Here is a 17,580-nt window from a genome sequence, read left to right as displayed (position 1 = left end):
GAAATTGTACATTTGTTGAAAGTAATAGAACTAGTGGTACAAGACTAGCAGTAGACTTAAGAGTTAAGAGTGCGAGATCTGTTGAGGTTAACCCAGAATAAATTAGAAAAAAGGGTCTAGCAAAGACTGCTACCATTTTGGCCTTCTGCATAGGCTTTTCCTTTCGTCCGTATATCAGTAGACCCAGAGGAAATGTGCATAACAGAAGCTGTACACACTGCCTTTTGCCTTTCTTTGCTTAACCTAATTCTGAACCAGTGAAATTAATAAATTCTCATCTTGCCATTAGTTGTTGATCAGTTCTATTTAGTTCTATAAAATATGATAGGTGAATGTTGATAGAGATATTTCATTATCTATGTTTTAGTCAAATAAATAGTAAGAACTGAAAAATTGTAATTGTAATATTGTAAAACAAAAATGAAGTGTAATGCTCAAAAGGATTAGAAGCTTAATATCATAGTTTGGAAGTTGAACAACTTTGTTCTCCCTTATTTCAGATTGATTCATTCTTTTCCATATTGTAGATTCTTATTGATATTTTCTAGAAGTTGATATGTTTATCCGGATCTTATCCATTGATACATTTATTTTTTATTTTAGTCTGACTGCATTTTTTCAGCTAATATAGAAAATGAATCTATGAGCATTCGATGAGGTTTTAAGTAACGTGTTATGAAAAAATTGAAGTAATTTGAGTGGACTTTCTTATGGAGTTTTTTCTCTTCTTGAGTAAATCCAGGAAATCTGGTAGTAAGGGAGTTAGTTAAAGTTTAATAATAAAAATGGTTTGTAGATGCCTCTTCTTTGGAACCCAACAAGGAAAGAAAAGTTGCATTTATCTCTCAAGCAAAAAAAGTTTGAAGCTTTATGACTAGACCAGACAATTAATTATAGCAAGAACAAACACATGTATATGCCAAAGAATTATTTGTCACAGTTAGTTATAGCTTCAAAATAAAAGTTAAACCCTTCGTAAGCTAATTGCATCACTTATACTCTTGTTGTCAATTAATAAAGTATACACACAAAAAAAGAATATCTGGACTAGGATTAGAAATATTGAGTATTGAGCTTGTAACAATTAAGAGTGGATAGTTGGATATGGTACACATCATGCATGCCATATCGGCAAAAGGATATCAGGTCAATATGCTTTGACACAGCCAGAACGCCTTCCACACCTGGTACAACCTACTGTGGTCTCTAAAATTGTTCCTTGGTGTTTTCTTATGTTTTAATGTCTTAATGATAAGTTTTCAGAAGAACTATGACAACAGTATTTATTTGGATGCTCTAGTCATGGTTGTTGATGTGTATTAAAGTATTCATTTTTCATGTATTGGAATTAAAGATACGTTTAGAACATGTCTATCAAAGTTAACAACTGAATGTTTTTGATCCCAAATTCAGTCTCTAAGGTTTGAATCTGGTGACCAAAGACTACCAGGTCCACCAACAACAAAATCTTAAGATCAATCAAAAGCTAAATAATTCTTGGATTATTTTTTGGAAATAAGAAAAGGTGTGGAGAGAGATATTTTACCAAGTTAGAATGATTCTCTAACCCTATAGTCCATGATCTTTACTTCATTTCCATAGAACTTGCATTGGATGGCTGTTAGCCTCACCATTTGCTCGTGCCCACCTTGAAAACTGATCAAAATTAGCTTAAAAAACATAAAAATCTTGGGAGAGATATTTATGTCATTCTGCTTAGTTTACGTCTGGTTGAACCTTGGTAATGGATCGGTTTTGACCTGATCCACCAGATCCACCTATTTTGGGGCTGATACTGGTGGTTCAAGGCTGATATAGGCACATCTGCCCCCCATACTGGCTTTGCCTGTTTACAGTTTGCACCAACCAGGAAAGCACCAGAATGGATGAAATCCTTGATCTATGAATGCAGAAGGTTACCTTTTAAAATACATTTGTTGAAAAATAGTTTTCTTTTTCGTTTTCTTTCTTTTTTCATTTTATTGAGTTCTATAATGTAATTGGCTTTGACTGTTTTTTCCTTTTATGTTTGGAAAATTTATCAACTAACTGTGTTCTTTTGTTTTCCTGTCTTTTCTTTGCCTTATATTTCCATTTATGTCCATATAAACAATATTCCATATCATACCGACATTCTCCACTTCTATATCATTGTGTTCTAGGCCAAGTAGCCATTTATTTTAGTATCATGGCAATGATATCAATTTAGCTTCTAAGTCATCTGACATCCTTTTCACAGAGTACGGGGAGATCAGCAGCACTTTGTGCGCAGAGATGAATTAAAGGTACATGAGTGCTAAATATAGATTTATCCAAACAAGAGCTGGTCCTGACTATTTTATGTACCATTATGATCTTCAGGCAGCATGGGAGATTTTCACTCCTCTGCTACACAGTATTGATGCTGGGGAACTGAAGCCTCTTTCTTATCAACCAGGCAGCCGTGGTCCAGCAGAGGCAGATGAGCTGCTTGCCAGAGTAGGGTATGTGCAGACACATGGCTACATATGGATACCACCTACATTATAAGAACAGCATGGTATTCCTATTATTGATGTAGTTAACTACGTGACTTTTGTCACCACATGCGCTGGTCTACAGTATGTGTTGAATAGTCCAATGTCCAGCATGGGTACTTGAGCCAAACTTCAGTTTGCAAAATATTGCTTTGCTTTGTATCAATTTAATAATTTGCTTAATGGAAAAGGCATAATAAAGTTTTTCCACCATTAAGCATTGCGCACGATATGTTTGGTAACAAATGTTACGATATGTACTTAACACTTGTTTCCATACAAAAACCTTTTGGAGAGCTTGTAGAGTGTGCCATGACTGAAAAATTGAGCGGGACAAAGAGCAGGTGGTTCTTGAGTGGGTTTTTTTTAATAATTTTTTTTTATGTGCTTAGATGCCATACTGTATGTGAAATTGAACTACAAATCAAGCTCTAGATTCACGAAAAACCACATGAAGGCTTTCAGGTGAGAAAACAACTCTACACATGTTTTGAGCTGTCTTCTCATCTGACAGCCTTATAGAGTACTATAGAATCTCATGTGGTCTTTTCTCGCAAAACTACTCTTGCATACTTATCTTTCTATTTTTGGTAAGAACATCCATCTCTGTAATGGTAGTTGTCATGCATCATTCTTGGTATTACGCTTTATTTTTTTATGGACTTCTTTTTTTTGCTTTCCCTGCATGGATGTCATTTTTCAAACTCTAAAATTGACATGTTATTTTCAGATTATTTGTAAGCAGATCAGAAATTGTGTTTCAATCGATCAATGTTTAATGAATCAATACCGAGATTTATGATACACATAGCTCCTGTCTTATTCTGTTTGTCCATTTTTGTTTCAACCATACCAAACATCCACACTTGTTTCATATAACAGACATGTGCATGTATGGGAATATATTGCAAGTTTCAAACTGGAACAAGTTTTCTGGTCATTGACCTACTGGTTGTTTAAGTGTAACTGAATAAATTTAATAAACATATATTGCATTTGATGTTGTAAAGTAATATTCAACATCTTATTTTCTTTCTTTTTGTAAGTTGAGTGAGATCTCTAGAATGTGATAGACTTGGAAGCTGTTTAGAAACTAAAACTCAGACGTTGGATGAAAGGCAAAAAGAAAGATGAAACTGCTAATGGTTAGATAAAGAAGGAATGCTGCATAACAAATGGCGGTAAAGCATCAAAAAAATAGCCCTCGAAATCCGCAAACGTTCCATCAAATTCTGTCCCTTCTGGTTGTTCACAAGGTTTAAGCTAAGCTCCGAGAATCACCCAAGAGTTGCCTTATCGAAAAACCTCTGTTAATTCAGCAGTTTATTATCAGAAATTGGCCAAGTTACTATAATTTGTCATCTTTCCAGAGACTAAAGTCTCATCTATCTACCTGATCTTTTCTTTTCATTGTGAAGTACAGTTACATTTTCAATGAATGCTACATAAAGTACAATCAGCTTTTAAATATATATTACCTAAGAACGATTCTTACTCATCTCGCCAAAGAATTTACCTTCATTTATGCTGATATTTTCAGTGCATGCATTGGGATCAATCATCTTACCTTCCTCTACAGGATCTTTGACCTCTCAACATCACCACATGAGCAGCAGCTCATGTGATGGACTAGCCCCACCTCATAGGATTCTGGAACCACCTATGGGTCATGCTAAGACCAAAAGTAGCTTCTTATCCTTCAAATTCCTCTTAACAATGATTGCAACCTTAATGAATAAGCATAAATTTACAGGCAGCACCATCATTCCTTGCTTGGCTTTAAACAAGTAGTCTTATTAAATAACAGCGTGGCCACTCCATCAAAAACCAGCCAATCGGTGGCCGCCGCCATCCCTATGTTCACCAATTAATCAAGACATCACTAGTAAGAATTACACATCAAACAAGGAATGCCAGTCTGCTATCTTAGCACTCACCGAAGCTCGGATTATATATCCCACAACCACTGAATAATCTATCTTGCATTTTTGGAACTTCTGATTTTATAAACGTTTAGACAGCAAGGCAACTAAATCTAGGGGCTATTAGTGCTAGTTAGGTACAAGTTTGCTGTAAAGAGACAGGTTTCCCAGATTGTTTCTCCTAGTCTATCAAGCCTTGCAGCAGAATAGACTAATGACCTAGTGAAGCTCTCAAAGTTTTCATATCTGAGCCAATAATTCATATTCTGTGGCTAAGACTAGAGAAAGATCTTTCTCCCTTATTGTTTGAATTCCATGTGACATTATTGATTGTAGAATCTGACAGATGAAGTTGGGTCACTGTTACCCACCCCTATGTCTTGTTCTCTTGGCGCATGGCACCCCATTTGCTATGCTATGGACCTTGGCCTTAGGATAATCATGATATCATTTCAGTCACCCCATTCCATGTCCCTATCAAAAGCTACACAAGCATTTGGCTTCTTATGCTGATGAGAAGATAAACTCGAGGCATTGGCAAACTCTTGATGGTATCATTTTTCTTGTCTTTTATTTTTTTTAATCTTTGTGTAAACTAAAACAGACGAGATTATGAGCGCATTATAGATGATATTTCACACCGTCTATAAATATTATCCTAGTAATTTATGATATTGTATTAAAATACCTATGAATTATGTGAATAACAAGTATAATTTTAATTCTACCAATATACTAACATCAAAATGAAAGGGAAAACCCATGTTCACCATCCTATGAAAAATCAAAATATGATAATTGTATGCCGGGTGGTGGTCTTTGACCCTGACGACAAACCTAGTTGACTCAAATAATCATCTTCATAACCCCACTACTGCAAGAACTATTAGATCCTATGCTTGAAAATAACAGCGAGGATCTCGAGGAACAAAGCACGACTTAATGTTTGCTTTATCAATTTTACTTGTAAACTATATGTATAAATCTGTAATCTATATGTTGTTAGTTACTGGGTTAAGCTTATAAAATAGATTCATTGAACTTCAGAATGTGAAGGAGATGAGGTGAGGCCCCAGAAGAACACATGCTCACATGGCATGGCACATGGAGGTGTACCTGCTCAAGGACAAGGATGGTGCTGACACTTGTCCCCACCACCACCAGCAGCCATTGGAACATGACACTTAGATCAAATAAATGACCAGGATTTAGAAGTGCAGGCTTTGAATACCAAAACAGTTCTATTTTTATGGAAAAAAAAAAGAGGCAAGAAGTTTAAATTCAACAATAGAACAAGTAGTTTTCTGCCTTCTTGCTACTCTCTTCACAAGGCCACATGACCCTGCTGCAGTGTCAGCCATAATAGCATCCCAATCATGTGCTCTCATCATATTTTTGGTGTTTACTTGAATTTATGACATAAGAATTTGTATGGCATCGTTACATCTATAGTTCGAATATGGAAGTACCAAGTTAGGGCTACATGTGCTCACTGATACTGTATTGACTGTAAGTCTTTAAAGTTTGTTTGGTATTTTTAAAGAGTAATAAATAAATTTTAAGGAGGAAAGGTTTTCTGATTAGGCCTGGTATTCTGATTTAATTTGGACAATTAGCAAGGCTTGTGTCTTGTAAGACTGATTGATTAAGAAAGCTATAAAGCTACAAAAAATGATATAAAAAACAAGATAGAGGTTATATGACTTACTGAACTTAGTTCTCCACAACGCAGCTAACAACCTTATCCATAAAACTTAGAGCCTAACAAGCTGGCTAGTGTCAGAGCTTGCATGAAAAACCAAAAATTTCAATTAGGTGGTCAGAATGAATACCCTTTTATCCCTAGTAAGATATTTTCTTTCAATAGTTCTGATGGTGGGTTTGCAATTCATCCCTAGTAAGATATTTTCTTTGAATAGTTCTGATGGTGGATTTGCAATACCATTGGAACCAAAGGGTAGTTCTATTATTCAGTGGAGAATATACTAACTACTCAGGCCCTATATAGAGGGCATGATATGTGCTTGCTTCCCATGCACTGGTAACTAACTTTGCATTATAGAATTTGCTGTGGGGAAGTGAGGGAGAAAACAGAGAGCAAGTGTGAGAGAAGATGGTGTACAAGGTAGAGGATTCTAGACTTAGGAGGCAGGAGTCCATGAAGAAGAAGCATGAAGTGAAAGACCAAAAGCCAGAGGTGATGAGACTGCAATGCAACAAAGGGAAGGCTTGCAAGTTCAAAAGGAGCTGCTTCGGTGAGGAGGAGGATGCTGCCTCTTCTGCCATGCTCCTCATAGCTTGTGTTGTCTGTGCTCCTTCCTCCACACAGCTACCTTAGTTTCTCGCACACTTTGTTTGTTCTAGAATCTACTCTTTGCTTAGTTTGTTCTAGTTATCTGCTCTTTGATCTTCACCATGTATTGTATTTATTTAATTTTTCCAGAATCTAATCTCTCTCTCTCTCTCTCTCTCTCTCTCTCTTCGTCCTCCTGTGTGTGTGGGGGGGGACATGTATGTGGTGCATTCTCTAGGTTAGGAGGGAGGTTTGTGGTAATCAAATTAGATTTAACTTGTTGAATGAAGTGGATGATGACACAAGTTTCAGTGTTTTCAGTGAAACATGTGAAAGAACATGCAGAAACAATGAGCAGGTTTTATAAAGCAGGAACAATCCAAACAACAGAGTACCACTGCAACACCACCAATTGGTCATTTATGAGTGGTTGAGGATCCTTGTATGCAGCTCTGCTAAGTGGTCAAACTCAGGATTTTCAAGTAATCATCCATTATCAAACCACCATTCATTTGACATGATGATTAAGAGCCCTTCATTAAGCTTTTTTGGGTTGACAAGCCATGTTAAATGGTTCCTTGATTTGGAGCTGTAGCTGGATCCGTTTCATCTAGAGTGCAGAACTTGGCTCAAGTAAAACTGATTAATTACTGCCAAATAACTCTAGTGGAGGAAAGTTTTCATGACACAAATCCATAGGTGGTATAAATGCAACATTTCTTGGTGTGCATTTGTTCGTGAGTGATTGAAAATGTTAAGGAACTGCTGTTGCGTAAATTGGAAATACAAGAACTACAATTATGCTTAAGTTACCTTTAAAGGGCAATCTATGTCTTACCTGCCCTAATTTTACTGCAATTCACTAGCCAGAGGTTTCTATCTGCTTTGAAGCTCTAGTTGCATGTAGCTAGAAGCAGAAAAAGTTAAAGAATGTCCAATTTTAGAACTTGAGACAGTCCAATGCATGCAACCAGCCATTGGTGCCTTTTACCAAAAAAAGGAAAAAAAAAAAACCAGCTATTGGTGCACTTTAATTCCTCGAATGCTTTCTGTCATATGATCGAATATTTTTATGGTAAGAGTTTACCAAAATGGAGATAATTCTCAAAGATGTGAGTAAAATATGAAGGAAAGAAATAAAAAGAAGACACAGCCTCAGATCGGCAAAAATGGTGAAAAAGAATTATGAACGTATGAGACATACCTGTCTTTATGTCCGAGAGCTGTCCTCAGAGCTATTTTGATGGATGGATACTGACTACTAACAACGTGATGAACTCCATTTATTAGAACAATTTCCATTGAATCTCTGCACCAACTCAGAAATCTTACTCAGGAAAACATCCCACCAAGTTGGAGCTTCCGTGTTGTTCCTTTTAAGCTTGACACCTTAAACGAATGCTTGGAGCAATGATAAAGCTCTAGACCAGCTGAGTGACATTTTTGAGTGAAAATTCCAATTCACTGTCCGTTTTTGATGATTGTGGATGGACTGATGACTGCTCATATTCTAGATTACTGTTACTGTGATTTCTTATCCTTTGCCTTCCACGGAGGAAAAATATATGCTTTGATGGTCAAACGACAAACCAAAAAAGCAACCCTTGGGACATGGTTTTCTTAGGAGCCGACCTTGTTTTATGAATATTTTCTGCGAGGTTGTTTGTTGTTAGTGGAATGCTAATGAAAATGCAGCCAATTCTTGTTCTACCAAAAAAAAAAAAAAAAATGCAACCAATTCTTTGTGAGTGATTTTATAAGATACTTCTACTAAATTTTTTAATATTTTATTTGCTCATTCCCATACAAGGATGGTAATTTATGATCTGACTTGTCAATCTGATTCATGAACCATCTATTTTAATTTGTCAGATATTTTTACTTTATTATCATTCGATCCCTTTAACGTATTTAAAATCTGTTGAATCTGTTTAAAATCTATTTAATCTGATTTGTTTAATCCAAACTTTTTAACCAACTTAACCTATTTAACTTGACTTGAATCACTTAATAAATCAGTTATATAGTTCCAATTGAATTATCTATTTAATACATAAATCGGATTTAGATTTAAATTTTTAATTCATTTAATAAATATATCGGATTTGAATTGATAAATTTTAACCCAATCTATATCTAATCTGATCCGTAACTAACCAAACCTAATCCGACCTAACCAGATTGCCATCCCTAATCCGATGGATGTTTTTATTGTAGATTGGTTTAATAAATTTAATTTGCCAAAAAAAAAAAAAAAAGAAAGAAAAAGCAACCTATGTTGCCCACCTTGTTAAATAGCCACTTCTCAGCTTGTCACTTTGGGTGCAGCTCAGATACTCTATACCAGATGCAGTACTGTCTCACATCTCCCTCTAATTCTTTTGACAGAACCAAGAACCTTCAAGTCATCGCTAACACGCTAATCGGTGTACAAAGCCCCTTGTTGACGCCACCGATCAGTATAGCAATTCACTAATATGGGGGTATCTCACATGATTTTATCCGAACCGATCTCACAAAACTTGAGATTAATCCTCCATGTAGCTATCAAGATTATATAATACTCACCATGCATGCCATTCACCAAAATGCAAGTATGACACGATCTGGGAGACAATTCACAGAACATAAGGACTTAATTTTGTGGTGTCTAATCAATGATGAAATTAGAGTCATAATAATTCATTACTCCCATAAGAAAAACAAAAGAGAAATGACAAAAGATGATGAGAACAAAGATTCATAATCCTGATTAACATTTCCTCCATTTTATACAAGATCAAAGCATAACAGCTACAAAAGTACAAAGCCTTCGTGTAACATAAAGTGGATTGCAGTACTTATTTTTTATAAGATGAACAGATGAAAAGAAAATCCCAGAAAACACAAAACTGTGAATAAACAGCTATTAAAGCTGCAGAACAGCAAATTTGCATTAAAATCTCACAACTATTGGTGAGCTGCAACCAGTTTCTCAATGATCCTTCTCAGAGCAGGTGCACTTGTACTGCATTTCTGGTCAGCAAAACATGACCGCCCTTCCTCAGTTGCCTTGCAGAGCTGTGGATCCATTGGCACTTTACCAAGAAATGGGACTTCCATATCCATGCACATCTTTGCAGCCCCACCTCCACTACTATCAAAAACCTCACTACATGCAACCATGGAAAGCAGCTCAGGAGCATTTGTTTTGATATAATTCAGTGCCCACTCTGTTACATCAATCTCATCTCCAGTATCGCTTAATTTTGCAAACTTGAGATCTGAGATCGACTGCCTCAAACCACTCATGTTCTCCACAACACCCAAAACCTGGATGCCAGCCTTCCTACAAAAGCTAATCTCTTTACGCACATCGATCAAAGACACTTGTTGTGGAGTGGTTACAATTATTGCACCATCTATTCCAGTGGCTTGCAGAAACTGTGCGATTGAAATGTGCTCATCTGATGTCCCAGGAGGAGCATCGACGACGAGATAATCCAGCTCTCCCCAATGCACATCCTTAAGGAACTGCTTGATGAGTCCATTCTTGCGAGGACCCCTCCATATGACAGCCTCGTCAGGGTGGGGAAGCATGAACCCAATGGACATGACCCCGAGGTTTGATTCGAGGTATATCGGGGACCAGCCGAGGTTGCTTTGGTGGATGTCCTGCCCTTCAAGGCCCAACATCTTGGGGATGCTGGGTCCGCAAATATCTATGTCAAGGAGGCCAACCTGGTAGTCCATGTCAGCCAATGCGAAAGAAAGCTGGGCTGAGAATGTGCTTTTTCCAACCCCACCCTTCCCAGACAGAACCAGTATCTTGTGTTTAACAGTAGCCATTCTCTCCACTATAGCGACCAAGTCTGACAGAAAAATTAGATGTCCCATCAAAAACTTAGTCACAGCACCATATGTTACAATTACCAAAAAGATAGATGATGATATCACTTAAGAACATTAATATTTTAAATTCTAAAATGAAGCATACATAGTAAATAATACAACATACTCTATGTGAACAATTTTACATGCCTGTGTGCATCATATGTTTGCATTATGAATAGTTTTAAGCATGCATCGACTAGCAGAAAGCTTAAAAGCAGATTTAAAGAACTTCAGGATATATGAATGTGAAAACAATGCCTTCCTAAACAAGTGAAGACAATTTAATGCCAAGAATGTGTTGGTTTAAAGGTATGGCTCAATTCAGTAGACAATAATCTTCTATAGTTGTAGACTGTCAAAGACAGTTTTTTCTGACAGTAGGCAATACAGAATGTAATACTGTCCTTTAAAGGTATTGCTCAATTCAGTGGACAATAATCTTCTGTAGTCGCAAATTGTCAACGATAAGGGTCTTTCTGAAAAACCCCACAGGCCCACCCTACCCATGCAAAGTAATAATAATGACAGTAGTAATTAAAATGATAATAGTAAATAACAATACTTAAATAACAACAATAATAACAAATAAACAATAATAATGCCTCTTCTGAAATCAAGATACACACTGAGCATTATATGTGTGCTGCCAAAGGCCAATAGGCAACTTCAAGCATGATAACCACATGAAAGCCTCGTCAATGGAGTTCACATGTATGATCAAATAATTACCAACTTAAATTACAGAAGTGTCCATCACACCAACCAGGTTAGGAGTGCCTCAACAAGATCCTTCAAAGCATATTTTGATGCAATATAGGCTTGGCCAAAAATCAAACAAAATATCATGCAGGATATCCTAAATGGAGATGGATTGACTAAAAAACAAAAATAAGAATCCCTATTCCACAAATTTGTTTTCAGCTTTTTGGTCCCAAGTTGCATGTTGTTGCTATCAAAACGAGAACCTCCAGGTTATTGGCCCTCTTCCACATAAGTTTGGAAACCGGTTTCTCTGTTACTGCAACTAGATACAATTGTCCAGAGCAACCTTCAACAATCCTTGCCTATTTCTATCGTGCCATGAATCACTTGCAGGCTGCCTTATCTTCGATGATATATATATTGAATATAAGACAGTTCCATCAATGATATACATATTGAATATAGAACAGTTCCATATTTCCAAATGTTTCTACAAGACTTTCAACTTAAAACCTAACCCAATAGGTCTCCACAGTTCCTGATAAGGTTGATTTACCATTAGGAAGGTTCAACCTTGATCTATACTTCCACTAGACCCCTATCCAAGGCCAGGCATAGCTTAACTCGTGTATATAAGTTGAGACCATTAGAATAACAACAAACAGGTGAAATATATTGTGAAGTCATTGACTGAACATGAAAAGAAGTAATGCGAAATATTCAAATTTTAAAAAACAAGATTTTAATTATGTAGGATCATAAATAAGGGGGAAAAATCAACCACAGAATTAAGCCAGGATGAATAACTACGACACCAAAAGAATCCCCCAACATGACACACCTAGTTAGAGCACCCATTGAAGTATTTATATGTCTTAAGGTAAATAATAAACAACAATAATATTCTAGATTTGTTCATAAAACTTTTTACCAGATTCAAGGGTTATCACCTAATAATAATTTATCCCGAAGAAGGGGATGTGTCTTTATGCAGATATATGGACAGCTGCAAGGTTATAATATCTCAGCTTTGTTGAAGTTGGTTTGCACCAGTGCAAGACACGAGGAAAGAGCAACACCAGTATTGTTCTTTTTCTACACCTCCCAAGTTAACCAGATCACTATTTCATGATGGAGCTACCATACAAGTTTGGTTTGCTAATTCTTGCAGGGGAGACAGAAAGCACACCTTTGGACCCAGGGAAGCATTTGAACATTTCCACCTCAAGCTTCTAACTTCAGAAAATCTCTTTTCTGAAGTTTAAAGGTCACTGGTGGGCTGTGTTTAATCTTAACAATAATATGAAATATTTGGTTGTTTTTTCTTTTTCAGAAATTGGAAATTCATAACATCAGGTTGATCTTAATCTTGCTAATATAAATAATAATATTGGAGAGAAATGATTCATGGAATATTTTTTGATTTTTAACCCATAGGATTCTGTTAAACCTGCTTCAAGTATTACCTTCATATATTACATAACATATTTAATACAAGGTCACCTTAATGGCATGAAACAAGCATCTGTATCCGATAGGGTCATTTATCAATATGTAATTATGCATCAACCTGCTATTGGTAATTATCTCTCCATAACGAGTACCAAATGAAAAAATGAAGGGCAATGCTAGACATATTCATATATGCAACAGGTAATCATTGGGGACCTTGTTGGCATGTTACAAGAATGCTGAGCTTCCAGGGTCATGTATCAATGTGTCTCAGCCTGTTAGAGGTTATTATCTCCCCGTGATGATGTATCAATTAGAAGGCAGGAATATTTATTAAACAAATGCATCTGCATCATGCATTTGATGTTAGTTCTACAAGTATATGCTAGTCACGATATCTCATTTGTATGAAAACCTGTGACCAAAAATTTCCCCATACCTGAAGTAGCCCAAGGATATAATAGAAAAGAGAAATCACCCTTCAATAGCTATATCTATGATCTATATAATGTATGGCACCCCACCCTGAACATATTATGATTATCCAAGTTTGATAACATTACTATGGCAGATCCAAGATGAATTGATCCAACCTAATGATCAAAATAACAAACTCTCTTAATCCCAAACAGAGTAATCTGATCCTCATCTCATACCAGCTCTTTCTCTGTTGGCTCAATTCTAAATAAAGAGAAGATACCCATGTAGCAATTGTATTATCAAGTCGTTATCCTATCCTAGACAGCACCTAATTCTACCTATCCACTAATCCAAGTTGGAATCTTTATGTGTGATGATCTCGCATAGACAGGCTTCGTATTTCGTTGAAAAATTAATTGGATCAGATTTAGAATTAACTTTCATCTGTTCAATTTCCTAGATGGCACCTAATTCTACTCATCCACTAAGCCAAGTTGGACTCTTTATGTATGATGATCTCACATAGACATGATTCATATTTTGTTGGAAAAATTAATTGGATCAGATTTAGATTTAACCTTCATCTGTTCAATATATCAGATAATACAGTTCTGTTCACATGAAATTTTTTTAAAAAAAAAAGTCATTATCAGAATCAATGAGCTAGATTGAACCATTTTGAGGTTTGGGTCAAGATCCGCAGTTCAACTGCAGTTAGATTGCAGTACTACCAGATAACCCAGCTTTCACATATTAACTTCCATCCTCGATCTGCCTCTTTTTTTTCTCTCTCTCTCTCTCTCATACATGAACTCCGCTCCTCCTTTCTCTATTTCCCAACCCAAGCCCTCCACGCCTCCCTTCTCCACATCCTCCCATTCTACCATCTTGATTCCCCAGTCACCACCTCAATTCCCAACCATCACAGCCTCAATTTCCCTCCATTGGCACCTGGGATTTCACAGATTAAAGCCCTTCCAGTCCTCAGCCCTTCTTGGTCCCACAGCCTCAGCCCCCTCTGGCCCAACTCTTCTCTAGCACCACCATTAACCCCCTTCATCTCTGCCCAAACACCCTTATTGCCACACTGCATTGACCCCTTCTGATCACATCACCTTGTCAAGTTCCAGAAAAGATCAAAGACGAGGATGAGGAGAATTGTTGATCTAGTTATTGCTGATGGTCACTTCCATGATTAGGAAGAAGATGATGAAGATTAGAGATCATGAGATCAAGATTTGAGAGATAATGTTTCTTTAAAAAGAAAAAAAATCAATTGATTTGGCTGGATCAAATGAGCTGTTGACTTGAACAGTTTGAACAGTTAAATCTTCAGGTTAAAAAGTTTGGATGGATTTTACGTAAAAGCAAATTTAGACTCGACTTGACTCACCATTGCTGGCAGGTGATGGGTCAAATACGTCACCTTGGCTAGCTGTGTCTCAAAAACACTAATCATAACATGATTCTCCCTTGACTCGTATCTCACAAATAGAGTTGGGAACCCTAACATATCCCATACATTTCTTTTATATTATCTTTTTCTTTCTTTCTAAGATTACTTTGAAATCTCTATATAACGAAGTACTTGATATGGTATAACATTAATTTTCTTGTTAATGTTTGTCGAAAGCAAAAACACATATTCAATTTTCACCATACTTGATATTGATATGAATCAAGTATATAGCTTATCTGGTTCCAAAGCAAAATTTATTTTTTGTTGGCCAAGCAAACCAAATTTATTTCAATTATACGAACTGTCATTTTACTTGGGCTCAAGGTTCATCGACCTGAAACCGGGACCTATACCAGTCGGCAACTGGTTTGTTATGATACTGGGTTGGTACTATACCGATACACGGTATGGTAGGCATGCCTGTTTGGAACCATACGATGCATAAGAATGCCAATACATAATCCACATATGACATCCCTTGGGGTCTGCATAAGAAAGATATGACACCACAAGCCAGGAGATGACTAAGGAAATGTAGTTCCAAAAGAATTAAAGGGAAGAAGTAAGACAAACTTACTCGCCTGCCATAATAATGTTCCATATATAATTAGATATAGTCCTATAAAGGGAGAAATGGCTTGCAAAACAAAACAAAGAATGTAGTAATAAAAACAGGTGCAAATCAAACCAAAAGGTTCAAACCTTTTGGTCCAAACCAAAAGGTCCAAACAGGTGCAAATCAAACCAAAAAATGACTAAGAATATCAACCTTTTGGTTTTGATTTGCACCTGATAAAGCATCAGGTGGTGAAATCAGCATGGATAAAAAACAAGGAAGCTCAAGATTTATTAAGAATAATTCTAAGAAATTCTGCTCAGAAATTCTGCAACAAATCAATACAACTTTCCCTTAGGCTTTTTTGATAGAAATCAATGTCTGATAAAGCATCAGGTGGTGAAATCAGCATGGACAGGAAACAAGGAACCTCAAGATTTATTAAAAATAATTCTCACTATGTTCAAACGATATCAAAACACCAAACTACTCGACTATTACAAAGTTTCTAGATAACTGTTTCATAGTTCGAGACAACCTGCCTTGACAGAAAAAAGAAAAAAAAAATGCCTAAAAACAGCCTTTATAGTGACATACACTGACATAGAAGAACTCTGAACTGCCTAAATTTGAGGAGATAGTCATCGTATTGCAGGTTGGAGCCTCCTGAAGGGAAGACTCTAAATTATTTTCAAACAATATCAAAACACCAAATTACTTGACTGTTATGAAGTTTCTAGATGACTGTCTCAAAGTTCGACTCAGCCTACCTTGACCTAGAAAAGACAAAGAAATGCATAAAAACAACCTTTCTGGTGAAATACACTGACATCGAAGAAATCTGGACTGCTTAAATTTGTTGACACAGTGATCAGATTGCAGGTTGGGGCCTCCTGAAGGGAAGACTCTAAATTTAGATTCAAACTCTTTGATGCTGGGGCTTGAAGACCTCATCCAAGAACGACCATAGCCATTATATTCCATTATTTCTCATCTTTCTCAACAACTAAATCACAGAATTTGATCTTAGAATTCCTCCATAACATGCTTAAAATTTTGCTGAGCACATCAAATGTATTATCCCAATGATAAAGACTGATCAATCGAGAGCTAAATATATATTAATTTTCTCACTACCAAATCTTCACTTTCCTATAAAGAAGAATGCTAAATTAACAAACAAACCTGACACATAGTTGTACAAAACAATATCAACCTCAAAGCTTTTATGTACTTAGTTTTTCCTTTCTTTTTCACTTTCTTGAGTGGAATTCTAGCAACTAAGCTTCAATTAACTAGTCCAAACCAAGTTAAGGAACCAACAAACAACAGGCAACAGCATCTGCGCAAGAACCCAAGAATCCGTAGCCACTACAGATGAAGACTGATTTAGATCTCTCTCTCTCTCTACAGAAAGACGCTTCTTTGTGTACAAAACATTTGAACTCTTCAGGAAGGAATTGTACCAAAGGCCATCATATACACAACAAGCAAGAAAATTCAAAACAACTCAAAAAAACTTTAACTACGAAAAGCTTAGAATCTCACCAACCCCAAGAAAACCTATCAAGTTCTATCTCTACCAGCAAAAATAAGAATAAAAATTGAGGCTTTTTTAACAGAACATGGAAAAAAAATAATAAAGTTGAAGACAAGTATACCAGGGTCAGGGCCTTTTGGAGCCGTGGCGCATATTTGTTGATTAGGGCATCCCGCGCAAGCATCCGCCTTCCCCGCCGACTCCGACTGCGGCCCCGGGCAATCTGTTAAACCCCCAAAAATTCATCAAAAAACACCCCAAGAAATCAGAAAAAAAACCAAAAAAAAGAGCAAAAAGATTATTTTTTTCAATTAAAAAATTGAAAATCTTACGCTCGTTGGCGTTCTCAGGTATTTCACGGTTCCCGTTCTCCATCGTCCCCTCTTCTCTTTCTCGACACCGGGGGCTATCGGGGAGGTCAGATTTTATACATCTCTTACGGAAAAGAAATATTTTATATATGAAGATGTAGATTTCCAGAAATACCCACTACTTATTCGACAAGTGGAGCCATCTGATCTACATCAGACGGCTGACGTATATTGGAACCCGCGTTGTTTTCTCAGTCGGTGGGAAACTCTCACCATTCTTTTGAGCATGATCCGATTTGGATCGATCTTACGTTCAAATTTAAATCGGATCAATCTTAAATAATTTAATATTTTTAAAAATTAAATTGAAATAATAAAATATTAAAATCAAATTAGACCGATATGATTTAAACAGTCTAATTTAATTCAATTTATCGATTTATTTTTTTTTGATGATCCACAAAAATTTATTTTTATTTTTCAAATAAAATAATTTAAATTAATATAAAATATTATTATTTAATAAAATAAAATTT

The 17,580-nt window shown here is 36.2% G+C and overlaps 1 protein-coding gene and 1 long non-coding RNA gene across 2 annotated transcripts; one reads left to right on the top strand and one right to left on the bottom strand.

Moving 5' to 3' along the window:
* Positions 1-2,029: 2,029 nt before the first annotated feature.
* LOC140851575 (uncharacterized) lies at positions 2,030-2,812 on the top strand. Its single transcript, XR_012134316.1, has 2 exons — positions 2,030-2,285; positions 2,362-2,812. It is a non-coding gene; the product is annotated as an uncharacterized lncRNA (long non-coding RNA).
* A 6,643-nt stretch (positions 2,813-9,455) lies between these two features.
* On the bottom strand, positions 9,456-17,179 carry LOC105051358 (cytosolic Fe-S cluster assembly factor NBP35). The gene is made up of 3 exons (XM_010931747.3): positions 17,066-17,179; positions 16,855-16,956; positions 9,456-10,582 (listed from the first exon to the last, which is right to left on the bottom strand). The coding sequence occupies exons 1-3, from the start codon at positions 17,106-17,108 to the stop codon at positions 9,681-9,683; spliced, it is 1,047 nt and encodes a 348-aa protein (XP_010930049.2). The 5' UTR covers positions 17,109-17,179; the 3' UTR covers positions 9,456-9,680.
* Between the last annotated feature and the right edge of the window lie 401 nt (positions 17,180-17,580).

Source organism: Elaeis guineensis, chromosome 9, assembly GCF_000442705.2.
Source record: "Elaeis guineensis isolate ETL-2024a chromosome 9, EG11, whole genome shotgun sequence".
In the NCBI taxonomy this organism is placed as follows: domain Eukaryota; kingdom Viridiplantae; phylum Streptophyta; class Magnoliopsida; order Arecales; family Arecaceae; genus Elaeis; species Elaeis guineensis.
This window is presented reverse-complemented; position numbering and strand designations above follow the sequence as displayed.